Genomic DNA, 26,505 nt, shown 5'->3' with positions numbered 1-26,505 from the left:
CGTTGTGGACGGGCGTTGCTAGGGCGTTGTGGACGGGGACGGGCGTTGCTAGGGCGTTGTGGACGGGGATGGGCGTTGCTAGGGCGTTGTGGACGGGGATGGGCGTTGCTAGGGCGTTGTGGACGGGGATGGCGGACGGGCGTAAGCATCCGCTTTCCGATTCCAAAGGTTGTTTAAGATTTTTGTTTTAAGCCGACCCCAAACCTTAGTTAATGCCTGGACTTTACTTTTGCAAATTTGACGTCTGAGAAACATGGATGAACATCTAATAGTGACGTGAGACAGAGCTAGTTGCTTAAAAATAGCCCTGTAAAAAGATCCTCAGAAAGCTGATCTCTCAAATTTGAGGAAAGAACGTTAAATGTAAGCACCACATAACATTTAACAGTCCCACAAACACTACGTTTTTCAATGGACAAACTGTTACTCTAGTGAAAGGAGGATAAACTGATTCCAGCAACAACAAAAAAATGCCTAGGATCTGAAAACAGCTGCCTAATGCTAGCCGGCTGGAAAACAACGCTATAGCTAAATACTAATACACTGAAAATGTGTCCTGTGTTTTCATCGACTGTAGGGCTTTAGCCACTCAATTCTGGAAGATGTCATTTAAAAAGGAAAAACATCTTAAGTCACAACATTTGCCGCTGCCGCAAAGTGTTGCCTTAGTGAATGTTCCTTGCTATCTGGGGTCCTTTAGCTTTTTGCTAGCTAGCTGGGCTGTTTTATAATTATTATTATTTTTTAAATTCTGATATGATTCAGACACTGTAGCTAGCTAGCAAGCCCTCCTCAGGGACAATGTTATTGGTGTGCGGGAATGTCAGATTCATATTTAAAATGTTATGTTGACTATCATTGAAGTTGGTGGTTACTACTGGTATCTGAGGCGAGAAGAAATTGTCCGCCACGTTTTGTGAAGGGCTCAGAGTGACGTCACGTACTGACCGCAGACAAAAAGCATTTTTGGGGAATAAGACAGGAAACATAGAAGAGACAGACAATTATGGACGGCCACCGCGCCCCATATGACGGCCACCGCGCCCCATATGACGGCCACCGCGCCCCATATGACGGCCACCGCGCCCCATATGACGGCCACCGCGCCCCATATGACGGCCACCGCGCCCCATATGACGGCCACCGCGCCCCATATGACGGCCACCGCGCCTCATATGACGGCCACCGCGCCTCATATGACGGCCACCGCGCCTCATATGACAGCCACCGCGCCTCATATAACAGCCACCGCGCCTCATATAACAGCCACCGCGCCTCATATAACAGCCACCGCGCCTCATATAACAGCCACCGCGCCTCATATAACAGCCACCGCGCCTCATATAACAGCCACCGCGCCTCATATAACAGCCACTGCGCTACATGGCTTGCTGAAATGACATGGAACGACCCACATACTAAAATTAGGTAGTTCTGCGCTTCCTATGTATGAATCATCGCAATCACATCACACAAAAACTAACATCAACCAGGACTTCCGGCTCTGCTCAGTCCACTGCATGGCTCCAAATATAGCCCACAGCTGGGGGAGGATGTAGTGCACACAGACAGACAGACAGACAGAGAGGAAAGGAACTGTCCATTACTGTTGCCTACCTATACAAACTGAGTTGGTTTATGCTGCTGGATGCATACAGACCAGGGTTTCCGTTAGTACTTGACCTGCCTGGACAGAGCCATGACCTCAACCCCATCGAACACCTTTGGGATGAATTGGAATACAGACTACGAGCCAGGCCTAATCGCCCAACATCAGTGCCTGACCTCAGTAATGCTCGTGGCTGAATGGAAGCAAGTCCCCGCAGCAATGTTCCAACACCCAACAAGTTCTTCCACACTGATCTCGACAAACCATTTCTGTATGGAACTCGCTTTGTGCACAGGTGCATTGTCATACTGAAACAGGAAAGGGCCTTCCCAACTGTTGCCAGAAAGTTGGAAGCACAGAATCGTCTGGAACGTCATTGTATGCTGTAGCGTTAAGCTTACCCTTCACTGGAACTAAGGGGCCTAGTCCGAACCATGAAAAACAGCCCCAGACCATTATTCCTCCTCCACCAAACTTTACAGTTGGCGCTACGCATTGGGGCAGGTAGCGTTCTCCTGGCATCCGCCAAACCCAGATTCATCCGCCGGACTTCCAGATGGAGAAGCGTGATTCATCACGCCAGAGAACGCTTTCCACTGCTCCAGAGTCCAAAGGTGGCGAGCTTTACACCACTCCAGCCGAAGCTTGGCATTGCTCATGGTGATCGTAGGCTTGTGGGCGGCTGCTCGGCCATGAAAACCCATTTCATGAAGCTCCAGACGAACAGTTCTTGTGCTAACGTTGCTTCCAGAGGCAGTTGGAACTTGGTAGTAAGTGTTGCAACTGAGGACAGACGATGTTTACAAGCTACGAGCTTCAGCGGTCCCATTCTGTGAGCTTGTGTGGCCTACCACTTCGCAGCTAAGCCGATGTTGTTCCCAGACATTTCCACTTCACAATAACAGCACTTAAAGTTGACCAGGGCAGATCTAGCAGGGCAGACATTTGACAAACTGACTTGTTGGAAAGGTGGCGTCCTATGACAGTGCCACGTTGAAAGTCACTGTGCTCTAAAGTAAGGCCATGCTACTGCCTAGGTTTGTCTATGAAGATTGCATGGCTGTGTGCTCGATTTTATACACTGGTCAGCAACGGGCGTGGCTGAAATAGCCAAATCCACTAACTTGAAGGGGTGTCCACATACTTTTGTATATATAGTGTACATGACTAACGAAAATACACACAATTGAATTACAATAAATGATGCTAATTAACCTATTGACCGATAAGCATGATTGTCAAATGTATTTCCATCAACTAATATTTTGTAATTGGATTGTTTTTTTCTCACGATCGATTTGGCCAGCGTCAATTTTATCTATCGACTGTGTCATTATAATTTCTGGGGCCAAAAGCTGTCAATTATCCTGACAGACTAAAAGTATGACAGTGTGCGGAAAATCCAATGTGCAGGATTTAATTCAACCACTAAATATAGATTTCAAACAGCATAGACCGTTTCAGTCTCTCACTAAAAGACTTCATATAAAACAACATAACCACATATCTTGGAAGAAGACCTTGACAGTAAAATAATTAGTCAATCTGCACTGGAGAGCACAAATAAAAGGAATCACTTTGTGGTCCAGTTGCTGTGGAAAGCAGGCAGACTGTGAGAGAGAGAGAGAGAGAGAGAGAGAGAACGAGAACGAGAACACACACACACACACACACACACACACACACACACACACACACACACACACACACACACTATAATAAGGCATTAGAGAGTGGGTGCAACAACAGCTTCGCATGGTCTAACCATTTCAGGAGAATGTGTTATTCCAACTCCGAAGCAGCTTGCCAACTAGCCCGCCTCTCTGTCAGAAGACCTGTGTGTGTGTGTGTGTGTGTGTGTGTGTGTGTGTGTGTGTGTGTGTGTGTGTGCGCTACGTGCGTCGCAGTCCAGACTCGTGGGTGGGTTTGTGGTTGTTGACACATCAAAACTGTGCGCTTGTAAGATTTGGGATGTGCTTCCCCTAGTCCACACAGACCGGTCCTGAAGTCCTTCCCCTAGTCCACACAGACCGGTCCTGAAGTGCTTCCCCTAGTCCACACAGACCGGTCCTGAAGTCCTTCCCCTAGTCCACACAGACCGGTCCTGAAGTGCTTCCCCTAGTCCACACAGACCGGTCCTGAAGTGCTTCCCCTAGTCCACACAGTTCGGTCCTGAAGTCCTTCAACTAGTCTACACAGACTGGCTTTATACTGCCTTAGCTGCATACTACCACAGAGGTGTGGACCGTTAAACAGTGAAGGATGTCTGCACAAGATACATGCAATAAAATATTACTAGTCGATCACAGTGGTCTTGCTAGTAACAAGTTCTTCACAGCACAAATACTAGTCGATCACAGTGGTCTGCTAGTAACAAGTCCTTCACAGCACAAATACTAGTCGATCACAGTGGTCTGCTAGTAACAAGTCCTTCACAGCACAAATACTAGTCGATCACAGTGGTCTGCTAGTAACAAGTCCTTCACAGCACAAATACTAGTCTATCACAGTGGTCTGCTAGTAACAAGTTCTTCACAGCACAAATACTAGTCGATCACAGTGGTCTGCTAGTAACAAGTCCTTCACAGCACAAATACTAGTCGATCACAGTGGTCTGCTAGTAACAAGTCCTTCACAGCACAAATACTAGTCGATCACAGTGGTCTGCTAGTAACAAGTCCTTCACAGCACAAATACTAGTCTATCACAGTGGTCTGCTAGTAACAAGTCCTTCACAGCACAAATACTAGTCTATCACAGTGGTCTGCTAGTAACAAGTTCTTCACAGCACAAATACTAGTCGATCACAGTGGTCTGCTAGTAACAAGTCCTTCACAGCACAAATACTAGTCGATCACAGTGGTCTGCTAGTAACAAGTCCTTCACAGCACAAATACTAGTCTATCACAGTGGTCTGCTAGTAACAAGTCCTTCACAGCACAAATACTAGTCGATCACAGTGGTCTGCTAGTAACAAGTCCTTCACAGCACAAATACTAGTCTATCACAGTGGTCTGCTAGTAACAAGTCCTTCTCAGCACAAATGTAGTGATCTAAATTCAACGATTTTTCTAAAATGACAGTGAATGTAAGGAGTAGGCTAAGTATACAGTGTTGTTGAAGTATCGAAATCAACGTAAGAACACAAGGGCCTATTTAAAACATGGCTAGTCATTATTAGCCTGGTTCTGTATGGAATACAGGCATATTATGGGACACAGGCCAGGTCAATATCTTTATTTTAATGTTATACACAGTACCAGTCAAAAGTTTGGACACAGCTACTCATTCAAGGGTTTTTCTTATTTAAAAAAAAAACTATTTTCTACATTGTAGAATAATAGTGAAGACATAGTGAATAGTGAATAGCACACATGGAATCACGTAGTAAACAAAGAAGTGTTAAACAAATCAAAATATATTCTATATTTTTGATTCTTCAAAAGAGCCACCCTTTGCCTTGATGACAGCTTTGCACACTCTTGGCATTCTCTCAACCAGCTTCATGAGGTAGTCACCTGGAATGCATTTCAATTAACACGTGTGCCTTGTTAAAAGTGAATTTGTTGAGCCAATCAGTTGTGTTGTGACAACGTAGTGGTGGTATACAGAAGATAGCTCTATTTGGTAATAACAGATTGACTGCAGTACCTCCAGGACTAGCGTTACAGTGTATTCAGAAAATATTCAGACCCCTTCACTTTTTCCACATTTTGTTGTTACGTTACAGCTTTAGTCTAAAATGGATTAAATACAAAATACCTTATTTACAGAAGTATTCAGACCCTTTGCTATGAGACTCGAAATTGAGCTCAGGTGCATCCTGTTTCCATTGATCATCCTTGATATGTTTCTACAACTTGATTGGAGTCCACCGGTGGTAAATTCAATTGATTGGACATGATTTGGAAAGGCACACACCTGTCTATATAAGGTCCCACAGTTGACAGTGGGTGTCCGAGCAAAAACCAAGCCATGAGGTTGAAGGAATTGTCCGTAGAGCTCCGAGACAGGATTGTGTCGAGGCACAGATCTGGGGAAGGGTACCAAAACATTTCTGCAGCATTGAAGGTCCCTAAGAACACAGTGGCATCCATCAATCTTAAATGGAAGAAATTTGGAACCACCTAGACTCTTCCGAGAGCTGGCCGCCGTGAAATGCTTACTTACGAGCCCTTAACCAACAGTGTAGTTCAAGAAGAGTCCTCTGTGGAGATGGGAGAACCTTCCAGAAGGACAACCATCTCTGCAGCACTCCACCAAATCATGCCTTCATGGCGTCACGTCTGGAGGAATCCAGGCACCGACTCATCACCTGGCCAATACCATCCCTACGGTGAAGCATAGTGGTGGCAGCATCATGCTGTGGGGATGTTTTTCAGTGACGGGGACTGGGAGACTAGTCAGGATCGAGGGAAAGATGAATGGAGCAATGTACAGAGAGATCCAGGATGAAAACCTGCTCCAGAGCGCTCAGGACCTCAGACTGAGGCAAAGGTTCACCTTCCAACAGGACAATGATCCTAAGCACACGGCCAAGACAACGCAGGAGTGGCTTCAGGACAAGTCTCAGAATGTACTTGAGTAGCCCAGCCAGAGCCTGGACTTGAACCCGATCTAACATCTTTGGAGAGACCTGAAAATAGCTGTGCCAAACTTGTAAAGTCATACGGAAGAAGAATCGAGACTGTAAACGCTGCCAAAGGTGCTTCAACAAAGTACTGAGTAAAGGGTCTGAATATTCATATAAATGTGATTTAAGTTTTTCTATTATACATTTGCAAAAAATTCTAAAAAACTATTTTTACTTTGTCATTATGGGGTATAGTGTGTAGATTTGTCCCCCCCCCCCCCTCATCAATGCAATACATTTTAGAATAAGGCTATACCGTAACAAAACGTGGAAAAAGTCAAGGGGTCTGAATACTTTCCGAAGGTACTGTATGTACCCCCCACCACCACAAAGTCTAAATTGTGTTTTTCATGAAATGTTATGATATTTGGATGAATCCAGATCAAAGTATGATGACTAAAGTATGAAAAATTACCATTGGTTCTACATCGATAAAGTTTGATCAAAACGACCGTTGGTTCTACATCGATAAAGTTTGATCAAAACGACCGTTGGTTCTACATCGATAAAGTTTGATCAAAACGACCGTTGGTTCTACATCGATAAAGTTTGATCAAAGTGATCATAAAGAACAAAAAAAGGGGGGGGAAAGGTCGGCCAAAACCCCGCCACAGTTGTCATGTCAACACGTTTGTCAACGATGCTGAGAACTTCATTACAAAAGACATGCCAAATGGGACATGAATAAAATAATTGACGCAATTTCGATTGTTGTTGGAGTTACTTTGTGTAATTTACTTGAGATGATTTTACTGTAACACTGCTCACCGCATCCAAGTTGCTTGACATAGGCGTTTCAAAGAGCTGTCAATCAAGGTGAGCTCATGAATATAAGCTCCCCGCCCACTCAGCATGTCTTCCCAAATCTTGCTGGTAGTTAGCCATGAGACGAAAAAGTACTTTATAAAAAGTAGCATTTCTATCCACCCCCAAAAATAATACGGGTAATATTTTAGTCACAAAAAAGGTTATTTTAACTGGAAATCAGAATAACTGTTCGGAACCTTTAAAACAGAGTGAAGTCACTCTGCACTGCGTCCCTATCAAATATCAGGGTTGCGTAATACCATTATCTCTGGGACGTTCCTGAAAACTACCCTGCTGAGACTATGGGGCTAGTCAAGTCTGGCCAAAAGTAGTCAACAACAACAGTTTTACCTGGAAGAACTGTAAGGATAATGGCAACGACATAATAATAAGAATCAAATATACCCCAGCTGTAGGGCTCCCGAGTGGCACTGCATCTCAGTGCTAGAGGCATCACTACAAACCCTGGTTCAATTCCAGGCTGTATCACAACCGGCAATGATTGGGAGTCCCATACGGCGGCGCACAATTGTCCCAACGTCGTCCGGGTTTGGCCGGGGTAGGCTGTCATTGTAAATAAGAATTTGTTCTTAATTGACTTGCCTAGTTAAATAAAAAAAATACCCCCTTTCCCAGTCCCAGCCTGATAAACCCAGCACCATACCCCAGCCCCCTAGCACTATACCCCAGCCCCTTAGCACCATACCCCAGCCCCTTAGCACCATACCCCAGCCCCTTAGCACCATACCCCAGCCCCCCAGCACCATACCCCAGCCCCCCAGCACCATACCCCAGCCCCCCAGCACCATACCCCAGCCCCCCAGCACCATACCCCAGCCCCTTAGCACCATACCCCAGCCCCTTAGCACCATACCCCAGCCCCTTAGCACCATACCCCAGCCCCTTAGCACCATACCCCAGCCCCTTAGCACCATACCCCAGCCCCTTAGCACCATACCCCAGCCCCTTAGCACCATACCCCAGCCCCTTAGCACCATACCCCAGCCCCTTAGCACCATACCCCAGCCCCTTAGCACCATACCCCAGCCCCTTAGCACCATACCCCAGCCCCTTAGCACCATACCCCAGCCCCTTAGCACCATACCCCAGCCCCTTAGCACCATACCCCAGCCCCTTAGCACCATACCCCAGCCCCTTAGCACCATACCCCAGCCCCTTAGCACCATACCCCAGCCCCTTAGCACCATACCCCAGCCCCCTAGCACCATACCCCAGCCCCCTAGCACCAACAGGGTAGTTGGCCTATATTTAGACGTAAACCCCAGCCAGCCTGGCAGGCAGCAACAGCTTTAACAGTGGCTGTAGAGTAGACAGAGAGAACAGAAGGACACTTGTGTTTGACGGCGGCCGGGAGAGCAGAGGTGGACTGAGGCCAAAGGTGGTGGCCAATTCTGTTCCTGGCAGTTAGTCTGGTGCTTCTTCAGCCATTAACTTTAGCCTACTTTATTCACGTTAGCCTACTAACCAAGACTCAAAAAAACTGTTTGGGATGTGCATCACAGTCAAATCAACTGCTTGAAAAGGTAAGAAAATGACATTTTATAGTGAGGCACCCATTGGTACAATTCAACACGGGGAGATATATTTCTCATGCATGTGAAATCTTAATCTCAGATACAAAAGTTAGAAATCAGACAGAACAGACATAGCCTACACAACACAGGCGACAACAACAGTCCCTTCACTCCAAGTCCCTTCACCCCAGGGTGGTCAAACATATGGCCCCGTGGGCCAGGTTTGACAAAAAAAATGTAATATATATTCAATATTTTCTAGGGGGAGAAAAATGAACTTGGTATACTTTAAAATGACTCAAACCAAATTTAAACTATGTAGAAACTGTGTATAAATAATAATGGACATCAGTTTAACACCCCTGCTCTATGCCCTGCCTCTGCCAGATGTTCCATTGGCGTGTCCAGTCTGTTCTGTCCAGATTTTCAAACGGACAGCAGTCTGTAATTATTGCTCAGATACAATCCTAGTTGCAATGTTAATGTTTGCGTTGGCACCATGAGGAACTGTTCTGTGTGACTCATTCAGTGCGAGAGAGAGAAACCGAGAGCGAGCAAGAGAGAGAGCATGGGTGGATAGGAGAGATGTTGGATCAGAGAGAGAACGGGAGTGAAGGAAGCAGAACCGCAAACACAACCAGTGTGAGCAGCAGCATCACTGAGCTCTGCTTTCAGCGGCCTGGCCTCAAATATGACAACCACGGAGACGCTCCCTCTCCCTTCATCCCTCCCTCTCCACCAGCCTCTCAAGCTCACCCTCTCTGGGTCAGTGCCATGGGGAGTTAGTGTCATCGGAGCCGGCTCTGCACTGAAAAGAGGGCCTGCTCTCCGACCTACTCATAACTACGGCATACAGACACTTCTTGTTGGTTACTTCAGTCAGACTCGGAACTGATAGTAGCATCAAATGACCTGTTGTGGGTGTACTGAAATTAGGGCTGGGTGATATATTTAACTAATTCAATTAATTTGAATTCCATTTACACACACATACACCCCTCCCCCTGCCACTCACACCAACAAAGATGAGAGATCACTTCTTCCGCTCTCACAAGTGGTTTCAACTCGCTATTTGCATTTGAGGTTTGATCCAACAGAAATCAGTCAGATGGACACAAACACACTGATATTATTTCATTGTAATAGAGAAGGCTCTAAATTAATAAAAATATATATTTGGTATCACTAAAAAATTAGGAGTAACACATGTTGGATCCCCAGAGAATAAGATTGTTTAAATTGATTGGGATAGAGCCTATATTGGGGCTATATGAATTCTTGCTAATTTTGAAGGACATGTTGTGCCCTAGAAAAAAACAGGTAACACTGTGAAGACATTAATATATTACAAAAGCTCAAATGTTGATACGAATACCTGTCATTGAAATTTGTAATTTGTAGCATGGGGGTGTACTGAGTTTTCAATATTGGTAAGGTACATCAGGTGATCATCTGCAAATAAGTGTGGTTTATATTCATGTTTACAAATACTGATACCTGTTACGTTTGGGTCCCGTCTAATTATTTCTGCAAGCGGTTTAATTGCCAGTGCAAACAGGAGGGGGGAGAGGGGACATCCCTGCCTTGTGCCCCTTTCTAAAGCAATTTCATCTGATAATGTATTATTTGTGTACATTTTTGCTTTAGGACATTTATAAAATAGTTTTCTAAAATGTATTATTCCAAATGGAAAATTGAAAGCTTCCAAAGTTTTGCCATTTTGGCATCAACAGCCATTATTGATAAATCTATATCTTGTTTTTTAGCGTATTGTATTAAACTGAAACCTGTTTTTGTATTTGTTTGCGTCTATTTTTAATAAACCCTGTTTAATTTATATGTATCAAGTCTGGTAAGACTTGCCATTCGATTGCTTATGAGTTTTGTTATTATTTTATTGTCACAATTTATTCAACTGGGTTTGTAATCAGCAGGAGACTTTCCCGGGTATTAATATAATTGAAATAACTGTTTGATACATTGAACTAGGAACCACTGAATTGAGTGACGTGTGTAAATAGGGGAGCTACTTTGTCACAAATTGTTTAATAGAATTGTATGGGAAAGCAGTCCAGATGCTTTTCTCTGCACAAATGTTTTGAACAGTGTCTAATATTTATTCTTGGGTGATCTCTGTTTTCTGTGATGTTTTGTCTCCTGATAATTGCTTCAGGGTTGTCGAGTTTAAGAAAGCTGTAGGATCAGTCAGAAGACATTCTTTAAAAAAAAGGAATTACGCTCAGAATAAAAATAAAAAAAAGGAAAGTTTTACATCTTCCTAAGTCTGAAGGTGGTTTTAACATTCAAGACTTGAAATTGTACCAACTCGCCACCCAGGGCTTTAGTTAAAAATTCACTAAAGAGGAACAATGGGTACATATTGAAGATGCTCATTCTCATCCCCAGAATATTTTTAACATGTCTGTTTTCAAAGAATAAAGCTAAGAACATTAACAACTTTAGAAAACTAGTTTAGAAAACTATAACAATATGGAAGAAAATGTAACTGTTTAGACAAGAACCAGTACCACTCCCTAAAAACACAACCCCATCCTTCGATAGCTTTTCAGAATTCACCGATTAATTGATCCACATGGAAAACTAAAAGCATAGAAACTTTAAATGACTTGGTAATAATAAAAACATGTATTTCCATGACAAAATTAAAAAGCAATTTTGGACTGAGGAATGTAGATATTTTCAAATATATGAAACTTAAGTTTAATAACGAAATGTTGCTTTGAAATCTTTTGGACATCAGAGTAACCTTGAGGGAAAGGTGACTGTTTTACTTTGTTAGCTAGCATATAGATCCATGACGTTGCTTTACAACAGTACTGTGAAGCCTTATCTTGACAACAATTATTATTTGGGAGAAGAAAAGAAAAAAATCCCAAGTTGCACAGTGGTCCATTTTTTTAAATTTTTTAACTATATTTTGGCGCATATGCAACCAAATTGTTTGCAATTTAACCTTTCTAAAGATACCCTGCCTCAACTCGTCAAATTGCAGAGAGAAGACACTACTAAAAACAGGAGTATCAATGAACATGATTCTGGATTATGTTCAGTTTGTCACGGGCTGCATTGTCGTACCACTGGCAGCATTTTAGCCAAAGACTGTTATACTAGCTGTCTAGTCTTTTATAAAATGTGCAATAAGCATAAAACACAATTATAAAGATTAGGTGGCTAATCACTAGGACGTCGGCTTGTTCTTGAGAGATTGTTTATGAGACCGGCGTTCATTTTCTATAATACCTACAATAAGTTAGTCATTATTAGTGAATGTGCAAGGTTCTGGTTAAAATTCTAACCAAGAGTACCTTCATAGACTTGATAGCCAGATCAGTGATTATTGCAAAAAAAACAAAAAAAAAAACAGGTTAAACTATTTTTATCAAATAATAAAATTATTAGTGGGTCTTATGGTTGGTAGAAGGCTTATATTTAGCCTAGGTATAATTTCACAAACCCTGAATTCATTATTGCTGACTGTTTGAAATGCAGTACATTTGACCTTTAAAATGTACAACAAAGCTTATTTAAATAAATTAAATTGAGATAGTCAGCCATAAATTTGAAAAAATACGATTATTATTAGGCCATATCGCCCAGCTCTAATTGAACTGCATCATATCCCATTCTCTGCTGTAATGATTTGCGCCAACTGTGTGTGTGTGTGAACAAAACTAACCTAGTTATGTTAGCAATTTCCACTTGGCTGTCAGACCAACAACATGCATTCTTTCTTAGGAGGAAGGAAGGAGCCGACAGTAATTGGTCTGAGCTGCGCTAGGCTAATCATCGCTAATGAGATTACAACAAAGCCACACTCATCTAATGAAACCTGAACGACTAAGGTCATTAGTAAAAGGCTTTAGGCCCTCAGTTTAACCAACACAGGTCCTTCTTATTAGGCCTATTGGAGCATCTCAAATGGCACACCCTTTCCTATTTAGTGCACTACTTTTGCCCGGGGTCCATTTTAATAGAATGCCATTTGTGATTCAGCCTCACTCTTTGCTGGTGGGTCTTTTTCTGGTGAATAGCAGATTATAGGTCCATCTGTCATTGGGCTTCAGTGATTGGTTGACACAGGTCAAAGTGCATGACCTTTCCCAGACTGGCCACTGCCACACCTTCACACTTTGGCCCCATGATCCTACTTGACCCCGTTTGGCTCCTTTTGGAATGTATTGCACAGAAGAGCAACAGCTGGGAACTGGAAAATGTGTGGTTCTGCCCAGCCAGTGTTTCCTAGGGATGAGGAGATACCAGCATCGCGATAATCGTTAGTATCTTGGCAAGGAAACAAAACACGAAGCGGATTTACCTTCAATAGGAAAACAGCCGTAATATGTTAGAAACAAACATCATTATGTTGTAATCCAGTCACATTTTACACTGACTGTAAAAAAGCATTAGGAACACCTACCTAATATTGAGTTGCACACCCTTTTGCCCTCAGAACAGTCTCAATTTGTCAGGGCATGGACTCTACAAGGTGTTGAAAGCATTCCACGGGGATACTGACTTCAGGTCAGCGTTCAACACCATAGTGCCCTCAAAGCTCATCACTAAGCTAAGGACCATTGGACTAAACACCTCCCTCTACAACTGGATCCTGGACTTCCTGACGGGCCGCTCCCAGGTGGTAAGGGTAGGTAACAACATCTGCCACACTGATCCTAAACACTGGGGCCCCTCAGGGGTGCGTGCTCAGTCCCCTCCTGTACACCCCGTTCAACCAAGACTGCATGGCCATGCACTACCCCAACACCATCATTATATTTGCTGATGACACAACAGTGGTAGGCCTGATCACCGACAATGATGAGACAGCATATAGGGAGGAGGTCAGAGACCTGGCCATGTGGTGCCAGGGTAACAACCTCTCCCTCAACGTGATCAAGACAAAGGAAATGATTGTGGACTACAGGAAAAGGAGGACCGAGCACGCCCCCATTCTCATCGACGGGGCTGTAGTGGAGCAGGTTGAGAGTTCCGTGGCGTCCACATCACCAACAAACTAACATTCACACCAAGACATTCATGAAGAGGGCACAACAAAACCTATTCCCCCTCAGGTGGCTGAAAAGATTTGGCATGGGTCCTCAGATCCTCAAAAAGTTCTACAGCTGCACCATCAAGAACATACTGACCAGTTGCATCACTGCCTGGCATGGCAACTGCTCGGCCTCCGACCGGAAGGCACTACAGAGGCGAGTGCTTACGACCCAGTACATCACTGGGGCCAAGCTTCCTGCCATCCAGGATCTCTATACCAGGCGGTGTCAGACAAAGGCCCTAAAAATTGTCAGAGACTCCAACCACCATAGTCATAGACTGTTCTCTCTGCTACCGCACGGCAAGTGGTACCGGAGCGAACCAAGTCTAGGTCTAAAAGGTTTCTTAACAGCTTCTACACCGAAGCCATAAAACTCCTGAACAGCTAATCAAATGGATACCCAGACTATTTGCATTGTCCCCTCACACCCTGTTTTACGCTGCTGCTACTCTGACTATGCATAGATAATAAACACTTTAACTCTACCTACATGTATATATTACCTCAATTAACCTGTCCCACCGCACATTGACTCTGTACCGGTACCCCCTGTAGATAGCCTCGCTACTGTTATTTTACTGCTGCTCTTTAATTGTTATTTTTATATTTATCTTATCTATTCTTTTACCTAACACTTGTTTTTCTTAAATATGCATTGTTGGTTAAGGGCTTGTAAGTAAGCATTTCACTGTAAGGTCTACACCCGTTGTATTCAGCATTACACTGTAAGGTCTACTACACCCGTTGTATTCAGCATTTCACTGTAAGGTCTACACCCGTTGTATTCAGCATTTCACTGTAAGGTCTACACCCGTTGTATTCGGCGCATGTGACAAATAAAATGTTATTTGATACTGGCCCCATGTTGACTCCAATGCTTCCCACAGTTGTGTCAATGTGGCTGGATTACCTTTGGGTAGTGGACCATTCTTGTTACACAGGAAACTGTTGAGCGTGAAAAACCCAGCAGTGTTGATGTTCTTGACACAAACTAGTGCACCTGGTACCTATTACCATACCCCGTTCAAAAGCAGTTACACCTTGTCTTGCTCGTTCACAAATAGATTGTGTAGGCCTGTCTCAAAGCTTAAAATTACTTATTAAAACCAGCCTCCTTCCCCTTCATCTAACCTGACTGAAATGGATTTAACAAGTGACATCAATAAGGGATAGCTTTCACCAGGATTTACCTGGTCAGTTTATGTCATGGAAAGACCAGGTGTTCCTAATGTTTTGTACACTCAGTGTGTTTTCCAAGCTATAACACACAATATTTTACATACAGCAGGTTTTTTAAAGGATCACAGGAGTGGTCCGCTTCGTGTTAAAATCTTAGCCACGGGGGACAAAAATACTGCAATAACGGTATCGTCACAGCCTTAGCATTTCTCCTAGCATTGTATAGAAGGGAGTGAGGCACGTGCAGTACTGGTCTATCCAATACTAGACCTAAACCTCAGTTGATAAATATCACAATCAAATCACCCACAGCCTTGTAGTAATTCTCAAAAAACAGTCACCATCCTGTTCCTTTATTGAACTTCCGTCCGTATATTCTGACTTATAAGAGATCCATCTACTTCAATAGCCTCACCAGTCCAGGTAGCTAGAACCAGACCAGGAAAAGACCTGCGGAAGTCATCGTTCTGGTTCAAAATTCCTGCTAGCTTCAGGGATCTGGCTGGTACTGGTACACACCAGATACTGGTACTGATAGTGTCTGAACGACCCGGGAAACCCAGTCACCACACACTGTAAATATACAGTAGAAGCCAACGGACTGGAAGGGAACACATTGCCACAGGAGGTTTACTTCATGACGCTTTAATCCACTAACAATGAGTGATTTCATGAGGGCTTATGCAGTAAAGTGTGCAAAAGGTATGCAATGACGACGGAATGGATTGACTTGTTCCCACATGGTGCAAATCTGCAAAGTAGGTTTAAGCTCGATGTTGAATTCATGAGTACTTTATTGGTCTGTGTAGGGATATTTAGTCCTAGGCCTACACCAGGCAAACAGTGGGGGTGCCACCACAATGTGTTCAGCAGCCATCGGAGATACAATACGCCGAATCACACACTGAAGCATTGGCCTTAGGGCAATTCCACGATAACTGTGTGACGCTTAGTCTCAAGCGATTTTTTTTTACTTTAAAAATGGATGCCAAACCAAAAACAATAATTGCTAAGTTAAACACCATACAAACACTATGCACAAGGACTATGTTGAATAATTTCCACAGAGAACTTTACAGTGCAGATGCAAAGTTTGGTAACAGAATGGCAGTTTGTGTTGTTTAGGCTGTCAGTCTGTTACCAAACTTTCCATCTGCACTGTTCAAGTCAATGTGTTTTTGTAAAATTGTATGGAAATTGTTTATAAAAACTAAGGTTTAAAAAAAAAAAAAAAAATCACTGTTACTGTGGAATTGACCCTTACCATAAAATATTCTGTCATTACCTCAGGCTATTCAGAAAGATGGACCTTAAGAGGGACATGAAGTGACCTAACGACTTGCAAAGTTAGTGTGTGGAGATAACATTTTCAATAGCTATCAGACACCGAACACCAGAACACCCTGAATCACATACAGGATTTATTTATGCTATCCAGTGCAGTTTGGCAATTCAAATTATTGGCATTACCTCGCTTATTTTGAACGACAGACCTTAGCAGGGTCATGGAGTGACCTAGTCTAAACAGCTGAAGAGCAGACATATAGGTCCAGCTATACATGGAGTGACCTAGTCTAAACAGCTGAAGAGCAGACATATAGGTCCAGCTATACATGGAGTGACCTAGTCTAAACAGCTGAAGAGCAGCCATATAGGTCCAGCTATACATGGAGTAACCTAGTCTAACAGCAGCCATATTGGTCCAGCTATACATGGAGTAACCTAGTCTAAACAGCAGCCATATAGGTCCAGCTATACATGGAGTAACCTAGTCTAACAGCAGCCATATAGGTCCAGCTATACATGGGGTGACCTAGTCTAAACAGCAGCCATATAGGTCCAGCTATACATGGGGTGACCTAGTCTAAACAGCAGCCATATAGGTCCAGCTATACATGGGGTGACCTAGTCTAAACAGCAGCCATATAGGTCCAGCTATACATGGGGTGACCTAGTCTTAACAGCAGCCATATAGGTCCAGCTATACATGGGGTGACCTAGTCTTAACAGCAGCCATATAGGTCCAGCTATACATGGGGTGACCTAGTCTAACAGCAGCCATATAGGTCCAGCTATACATGGGGTGACCTAGTCTAACAGCAGCCATATAGGTCCAGCTATACATGGGGTGACCTAGTCTAAACAGCAGCCATATAGGTCCAGCTATACATGGGGTGACCTAGTCTTAACAGCAGCCATATAGGTCCAGCTATACATGGGGTGACCTAGTCTTAACAGCAGCCATATAGGTCCAGCTATACATGGGGTGACCTAGTCTAAACAGCAGCCATATAGGTCCAGCTATACATGGGGTGACCTAGTCTAACAGCAGCCATATAGGTCCAGCTATACATGGGGTGACCTAGTCTAAACAGCAGCCATATAGGTCCAGCTATACATGGGGTGACCTAGTCTAACAGCAGCCATATAGGTCCAGCTATACATGGGGTGACCTAGTCTAAACAGCAGCCATATAGGTCCAGCTATACATGGGGTGACCTAGTCTTAACAGCAGCCATATAGGTCCAGCTATACATGGGGTGACCTAGTCTAAACAGCAGCCATATAGGTCCAGCTATACATGGGGTGACCTAGTCTTAACAGCAGCCATATAGGTCCAGCTATACATGGGGTGACCTAGTCTAACAGCAGCCATATAGGTCCAGCTATACATGGGGTGACCTAGTCTAAACAGCAGCCATATAGGTCCAGCTATACATGGGGTGACCTAGTCTAAACAGCAGCCATATAGGTCCAGCTATACATGGGGTGACCTAGTCTTAACAGCAGCCATATAGGTCCAGCTATACATGGGGTAACCTAGTCTTAACAGCAGCCATATAGGTCCAGCTATACATGGGGTGACCTAGTCTTAACAGCAGCCATATAGGTCCAGCTATACATGGGGTGACCTAGTCTTAACAGCAGCCATATAGGTCCAGCTATACATGGGGTGACCTAGTCTAACAGCTGTAGAGCAACCATATACAGTTTAAGTCGGTAGGTTTTCATACACCTTAGCCAAATACATTTAAACTCAGTTTTTCACAATTCCTGACATTTAATCCTAGTAAAAATGTCCGTCTTAGGTCAGTTACGATCACCACTTTATTTTAAGAATGTGAAATGTCAGAATAATAGCAGAGAGAATGATTAATTTCAGCTTTTATTTATTTCATCACATTCCCAGTGGGTCAGAAGTTTAAATACACTCAATTAGTATTTGGTAGCATTGCCTTTATATTGTTTAACTTGGGTCAAACGTTTCAGGTAGCCTTCCACAAGCTTCCCACAGTAAGTTGGGTGAATTTTGGCCCATTCCTCCTGACAGAGCTGGTGTAACTGAGTCAGGTTTGTAGGCCTCCTTGCTCGCACACGCTTTTTCAGTTCCGCCCACACATTTTCTACAGGATTGAGGTCAGGGCTTTGTGATGGCCACTCCAATACCTTGACTTTGTTGTCTATAAGCCATTTTGCCACAACATTGGAAGTATGCTTGGGGTCATTGTCCATTTGGAAGAACCATTTGCGACCAAGCTTTAACTTCCTGACTGATGTCTTGAGATGTTGCTTCAATATATCCACATAATTTCCCTGCCTCATGATGCCATCTATTTTGTGAAGTGCACCAGTCTCTCCTGCAGCAAAGCACCCCCACAACATGATGCTGCCACCCCCGTGCTTCAGGGTTGGGATGGTGTTCTTCGGCTTGCAAGCCTCCCCCTTTTTCCTCCAAACATAACAATGGTTATTATGGCCAAACGGTTATTTTTTTGTTTCATCAGCCCAGAGGACATTTCTCCAAAAAGCACAATCTTTGTCCCCATGAGCAGTTGCAAACTGTAGTCTGGCTTTTTTATGGCGGTTTTGGAGCAGTGGTTTCTTCCTTGCTGAGCTGCCTTTTAGGTTATGTCGATATAGGAGTTGTTTTACTGTGGATATAGATACTTTTGTACCTGTTTTCTCCAGCATCTTCACAAGGTTCTTTGCTGTTGTTCTGGGATTGATTTGCACTTTTCACATCAAAGTACGTTCATCTCTAGGAGACAGAACGTGTCTCCTCCCTGAGCGGTATGACGGCTGCGTGGTCCCATGGTGTTTATACTTGTGTACTATTGTTTGTACAGATGAACGTGGTACCTTCAGGTGTTTGGAAATTGCTCCCCGGGATGAACAAGACTTGTGGAAGTCTACCATTATTTTTCCTGAGGTCTTGGCTGATTTCTTTTGATTTTCCCATGATGTCAAGCAAAGAGGCACTGAGTTTGAAGGTTGGCTTGAAATACATCCACAGGCACACCTCCAATTGATGCAAATTATGTCAATTAGCCTATCAGAAGCTTCTAAAGCCATGACATAATTTTCTGGAATTTTCCAAGCTGTTTCAAGGCACAGTCAACTTAGTGTATGTAAACTTCTGACCCACTGGAATTGTGATACAGTGAATTATAAGTGAAATAATCTGCAAACAATTGTTGGGAAAATTACTTGTGTCATGCACAACGTAGATGTCCTAACCGACTTGCCAAAACTATAGTTTGTTAACAAGAAATTTGTGGAGTGGTTGAAAAACTAGTATTAATGACTCCAACCTAAGTGTATGCACACGTCCGACTTCAACTGTAGGTCCAGCTATACATGGAGTGACTTAGTCTAACAGCTGAAGAACAGCCATATAGGTCAGCTATATATTAAACTCTGATGGAAACAAGACACCTCTTTATGTGAGTATTATGATATTGCAGAGCTGGTTGTATCAGTGTGTGTGTGTGTTTGTGTGTCAGTGTTTCAATAGTTGCAAAATGCCCTGATTTGGAAAAGGTCCCCTCTATATGCCTGTTAATTGACACCTAGCCCCTTTCAAAACCTCTTTGGTTGATATATAGTGTAGCTACTGTGACATTCATGTTTTGGCAAGCTCCATCTGGTTCTCTGAAATGAACAAGCCTTTAAGGTGACCTGTATCAGAGTTACATTAGTACTCTGCCCACGACGTAAACAGTAGTGGTAAACAGTGGAGGAAATTGCTTGTTATGAGTACAGCATGTTACTTGAATGTGTCAGGACCGGGCCAAGAATCATGCTGCAATGGAACACAACTCCAGGAAAAACATGACAGGCATATCAGTTAAAACTGTTTGTTTGTTTATTTGAATCCCCATTAGCTTTTGCAGCAGCTACTCTTGCTGGGGTCCACAACAACAACAAAAACATGACAAGTAAAACACTGATAGATAAGGACAGTCACACAAATGTAAAATACAACAATATACAAACTATACTACAACAACAAAAATAGTACGTGTTGGAGTGTGTCTGTCCCCTCACAGTCCCCACCGTTCCATGAGATGTTGTTTAACTTCTTATGGCTGAAGGGGCAGTATTGAGTAGCTTGGATGAAAGGTGCACAGAGGTGCCCATATTAAACTGCCTGCTCCTCAGTCCCAGTTGCTAATATATGCATATTATTATTCGTATTGGATAGAAAACACTCTGAAGTTTCTAAAACTGTTTGAATGATGTCTGTGAGTATAACAGAACTCATATGGCAGGCAAAAACCAGAGAAAAAATCCAAACAGGAAGTGGGAATTATGAGGCTGGTAGATTTTCAACCAAGATCCTATTGAAATCACAGCGAGATGTGGATGAGTTTGCACTTCCTACGGCTTCCACTAGATGTTAACAGTCTGTAGAACTTTGTCTGATGCCTCTACAGTGAAGGGGGGCCGAATGAGAGGGGAATTAGTCAGGTCTGCCATGACCTGACCATGCTCTAACCATGCGCGTTCACATGAGAGGGAGCTCTGTTCCATCTCTCATCTGAAGTCAATGTAATTCTCCGGTTGGAACGTTATTCAAGATTTATGTTAAAAACATTCTAAAGATTGATTCAATAAATCGTTTCACATGTTTCTACTGACTGTTACGGAACTTTTGGACAAGTCGTCTGCTTTTAGGGAACTCGCTTCGTGACTTTGGATTTGTTTACCAAACGTGCTAATAAAAGTAGCTATTTGGACAGAAATGATGGACATTACCGAACAAAACAAACATTTCTTGTGGAAGTGGGAGTCCTGGGAGTGCATTCCGACAAAGATCAGCAAAGGTAAGTGAAGATTTATAATGCTTTTTATGAGTTTTGTTGACTGCACAATTTGGCGGGTAACTGTATGGCTTGCTTTTGTGGCTGAACGCTGTTTTCAGATTATTGAATATTGTGTTTGGCCGTAAAGCTTTTTGAAATCTGACACAGCAGTTGCATTAAGAACAAGTGTATCTTTAATTCTATGTAAAACATGTATCTTTCATCAAAGTTTATGATGAGTATACTCTCTGCAATTTCTCCGGATATTTTGGAGGCATTTCTGAACATGGCGCCAATGTAAACTGAGGTTTTTGGATATAAATATTAACTTTATCGAACAAAACATATATGTATTGTATAACATGAAGTCCTATGAGTGTCATCTGATGAAGATCATCAAAGGTTAGTGATTCATTTTATCTCTATTTCTGCTTTTTGTGACTCCTGTCTTTGGCTGGAAAAATGACTGTTTGTCTGTGATTTTGCGGTGACCTAACGTAATCGTTTGTGGTGCTTTCGCTGAAAAGCCTATTTGAAATCGGACACTTTGGTGGGATTAACAACAAGATTACCTTTAAAATGGTATGAGATACATGTATGTTTGTGGAATTTTAATTATGAGATTTGTTTGAATTTGGCACCCTGCACTTTCACTGGCTGTTGTCATATCGATCCCGTTACCGGGATTTCAGCCATAAGAAGTTAACTAGTTAGCAATCTGTTCTCTAGAGTTTGCAGTGAGCCCCACCCCATTTTCACACACGCGCGCACACACACTAAAAGCATTGTTTTTGATTTTAAAAAATTCTTAACCTCAACTGGAGTTGTACATAAAGTGTGGGACCGTTGAGAAAGGTAAACTCCTAATTATAACACTGAGTGGTCACTTATCATGGGCAAGTCCTATTGACAAAGTTGTTGTGAAGATGGGGGAGGGGTATGTCTGTTTATAAAAAAATATATATATGTTTTTGTGTGTTTGATACAAATCAACTGTACTAGTTGTTCCGGCTCTGGTCTTGTCCCATCCTGATTACTGTCCGGTAATATGGTCTAGGGCAGCAAAGAAATACCTAGCAAGCTGCAGCTGGCTTAAAACAGAGCAGTACGCCTTGTCCTTAACTGCCCATACAGAATTAACATCAACAACATACATGCCAGTCTTTCCTGGTTGAGGGTTGACCAGATATGAACTGCTTCTCTTCTAGTTTTTATGATAAATATAACTGTGATGAAAATTGTCTGCATAATCAAATAACATTCAGCTGAGACATACACATATTACCCCCCCCCCCCCCCCCCCCCCAAGACATGCCACCAGGGGTCTTTTCACAGTCACCATGTCCAAAACGGATTCACGACAAGGCACAGTATTATACAGAGCCATGACTGCATTCCATCTCCAATTACTCAGCAAACGGCAAAAATACCTTTAAAAAAACAACAAAAAACAGGTTAATTAGAGTACTGCATTAACTCCAAGTCCACCTATAACTTACCTGACTAGCTGTTTAATTAGCTAGATAGCTCAAATAAGTGGGCAACGTTAGCTAGCAAGTCATCTCCTAGCTCTCAAAATCCCTTCTGTCAGGTTTTCATCAGTTCTCTTCAACCAAAATTGTGAACTACAATTCCAACGCTGTGTTTTACATGTTGAGAAACGTCAATAACGTAAATTTCAAACAGATTCAACCACAAAGACCAGAGAGGTTTTCCAATGCCTTGCAAAGAATAGCATCTATTGGTAAAAAAAAAAAAAAAAGCAGGCATTGAATATCCCTTTGAGCATGGTGAAGTTATTAATTACACTTTGGATGGTGTATTAATACACCCAGTCACTACAAAGACACAGGTGTCCTTCCTAACTCAGTTGCCAGAGAGGAAGCAAACCGCTTAGGGATTTCACCATGAGGCCAATTACGACCATAAAACAGTTGGCTGTGTTAGGAGAAACCTGAGGATGACAAGAGTGAAAAGGAAGCCTGTAAAGAACAAAAAATATTCCAAAACATGCATCCTGTTTGCAACAAGGCACTATTTTTTTATTTTATTTAACTAGGCAAGTCAGTTAAGAAAAAATTCTTATTTACAATGACGGCCTACCCCGAACGACGCTGTGCCAATTGTGCGCCGCCCTATGGGCTAAAGTAATACTACTAACAATGTGGCAAAGCAATTAGCATTTTGTCCTGAATAGAAAGTGTTATGTTTAGGGTAAATCCAATACATTACTGAGTACCACTTTCCATATTTTCAAGCATAGTGATGGCTGCATCTTGTTATGGGTATACTTGTATCTGTTATGGGTATACTTGTATCATTAAGGACTGGGGAGCTTTTCAGGATAAAAAAAGAAACCGAATGGAGCTAAGCAAAATCCTAGAGGAAAACCTGGTTCAGTTTGCTTTCCACCAGACACTGGGAGATGAATTCACCTTTCAGCAGGACAATAACCTAAAACACAAGGCCAAATCTACACTGGAGTTGCTTACCAAGAAGCAAGTGAATGTTCCTGAGTGACCGAGTGAGTTTTGACTTAATCTGCTTTAAAATCTTTGGCAAGACCTGAAAATGGTTGTCTAGCAATGATCAACAACCAATTTGACAGAGCTTGAAGGATTTAAAAAAAATAATACAATTGGCAAATGTTGCACAATCCAGGTGTGGAAAGCTGTTAGATTTAACAGACTCACAGCTGTAATCGCTGCAAAAGGTGATTCTAACTTGTATTGGACTCAGTGGGTTGAGTACTTATTTAATCAAGATATTAGTTTTTTTTTTTTTATGAAAACAAATATTAGCATTTTTCTCCCACTTTGACATTAGAGTATTTTCTGTAGATCGTTGACAAAGAATGACAATTAAATACATTTTAATCCCACTTTGTAACAACAAGATTTTGGAAAAAGTCAAGGGGTGTGAATACTTACTGAAAGGCACTGTATATGGAAGTAGTTTAGTTCTTATTTGTTTTGTTAACTGCGGGTCCACATTTTTTTTGTATGATCTTTCTTATATCGTTCCGATATAGGTCAGACGCTTTAATCCGTATGGGGGGGGGGGGGGGGGGGGGCGCTACTAAAACGGTCCTACGGGATCATTAAGCTATTTGATTTAAAAACGTTAGGATCCCTTTATAAAAACATGAAACATAGAATTTGACCTTTCTGCTATTAGCCCATAGAAACACATTGAATAACGTATTTATACATGGAAAAATAGTATTTAAATTTTTTTATCAAAAGGGAGTTTGTTTTAAGGTAGTTAGCGTCTATAAAAGGGTTAGTCTTCTCCAATCCAACATCATGTAATTCCATTTGTAGCATAGCGATAATATTGCAACAGTTTCTGACAGCCAGAGCGCTTTCCCAACAACCACTGGTGGTGCTAGTCAACTAGCTACCGTAAATTCATGTGGGCTTTTTCTTACCTTTTTCCTGATTAAACGAGATAATCTCCTCCTCCTTTGGGTTGGAAACCTGGGTTATTATAGACGTGTGGTCCATTGCGACGGATGGTTATTCCTTTTTGGTTCGTTTGAATGTTTATTTACTTGCTTGTTTTCTACAAACAAGATGTCCAGCTAGTCCTAGTCCACAATGGTTAACGTTAGCCTAGACGTTAGCTACCGTAGCTGCCTTGCTAGCTGTGTTGAAATGGCAGCCGGGCCCTAAACTAGCTAGGTAGTGTAACGATGGCCAAATGGACTGAGACGGGACACAGGAGGGGCTACATGTAACTAGCTAGTGGTTTAAAGGCAAAATACCACCACTTGTCAATCGCTGGGAATATCCAATTTAGCAAGCAACATTCAAGAACAGCATGGGCAAAACAAACTCCCAACGTTGAACTAAAAATAAGAAAACGTTGCTAACGTCTGGCTAGCAACTAGAGCTAGCCTTGAACTGATCAGTGTTCAATTCAACATAAAAATTGACGTTGACTGAAACAATGATGAAACGACGAAAAAGCTCGCCTCGGTCAAGTTTCAATACGAAAATAGGACAGTTCCGATAATCCCGTTACTTGAACTCTCATTTTCAAAATAATTGTATCCCCCTCTATACTCTTTCCAACATGGAGGCGTCGTGTGTATTTGATATTCACGAAATGGATCAGAAGCGAGCAGCGCTCAAGTGGGAGGGGGCGGTTTCTAGGAACCCCCCTCCCATGGATCGAAAATAATACCTCCGTAGCTATGGCTTTATCAACGTACCACTTTGGGTCAATGATATTTGAGTCACTGACTTCTGAAATGTTGCTAACAAAAATTGATTGACAGTCTACGATTGATGGCCAATACATCATAGCTTCTGCACAATTTAAATCTGAACATGTTAGATTTGGGTTAGATTCCAGTCAATGCATGAATTAGGTCAAAACATGTGGATGTCTATAATGACACAGATCAATATTTTATCTCAATAACTATACTCCACCTGTAAAACCGCTTGTGAAAGCTTTTTTTTCTTCCAGCATTTGCATATGGAACCTTGAGATGGACGGATGGGTCCACGATCAGCATGGACCCAATCAGCACCATTGGACAAATCCAGCAGAAATTACATAGGCTCCATCTGGTGGCCGAAGTGTTGAATTCCTTCTGGCATCGCTCTCATGTTACCGACACATCATATGAATGCCCAGAGCTGTGCAGCCTACTCTGTCTTCGTGTGGGTGGAGGTTCAGTGAGGGGGCTGAATGTGGGTTAGATTCCAGCTGAGGAGCGGTTAGGCCTACCAGTTGCATGGTACACTTTGGTTGTGTATACAGTATATATAGTGTAACGACCCTGGGTTTATTAAGCGCGGAAATCGATTCTGCCGCACGAGCATGCTCTTGCGGCACAGTCGATAGCGCGCCGGACCTCAGGCTAGAAGGTCGAGGGTTCGAGACCTGCTCCCTACCCGTTTCATTACAATATATATTATATGTTAAGAGCAGCCTGTTAATGTTTATTTACACATACTTTCCTTATCACTGATTCATGGCAAATACTGTTTAATGAATGCATCAATAAAGCTAGATTCCATGACCACATTTGTGTGTGTGTGTGTTATTCATCAATAAAGAATGAAAGAATTGATCATCATAACGTGCCAAAATCCTCGTGGTCTCTTCCGCTCTCCGTAGACAAGCACGCTATATTATTATTAACAGCCTATTGATTGCTACAGATTTTTATGGATTTATGACATTTGTATTGTGCATTTATAGATCTCAATTCTCCATCTCCTCCTCCTATAGGTTACCATCATTTTGGTCTCTCTGAGCCCCCCAACAGCTCAACTTTTACCCTCTAAAATGATTAGAATAAACATTCATTGACATTTTATTAATAAAATTCCATTGCGAGGACAATACTACTTCACACGGTAGAATATCTTTTTTTATATATATAAGGCTTTGTCTTCATCTAGTGATCACAGATGTTAACGACACCCTATACCACTGACTTTCTAAATATTTTCTGTCTGTAATATGCTTACTTACTTACTTTGTCATGTATACATTGTTATTGATTATTGCATTGTTGGGTTTTGTGTTCGCAAGAAAGGCATTTTACCGTACTTGTGCATGTGACA

General features: G+C 42.5%; 1 protein-coding gene across 1 annotated transcript in view; it reads right to left on the bottom strand.

Moving 5' to 3' along the window:
- Positions 1-25,058, bottom strand: part of LOC120055446 (CTD small phosphatase-like protein) — a 59,108-nt gene extending 34,050 nt beyond the window's left edge. The window contains exon 1 of the mRNA XM_039003309.1: positions 24,351-25,058. Coding sequence (XP_038859237.1) covers positions 24,351-24,426 — 76 coding nt within the window. The 5' untranslated portion in view covers positions 24,427-25,058. The remainder of the gene's footprint in view (positions 1-24,350) is intronic.
- Between the last annotated feature and the right edge of the window lie 1,447 nt (positions 25,059-26,505).

This window comes from Salvelinus namaycush, chromosome 11 (genome assembly GCF_016432855.1).
Source record: "Salvelinus namaycush isolate Seneca chromosome 11, SaNama_1.0, whole genome shotgun sequence".
In the NCBI taxonomy this organism is placed as follows: domain Eukaryota; kingdom Metazoa; phylum Chordata; class Actinopteri; order Salmoniformes; family Salmonidae; genus Salvelinus; species Salvelinus namaycush.
This window is presented reverse-complemented; position numbering and strand designations above follow the sequence as displayed.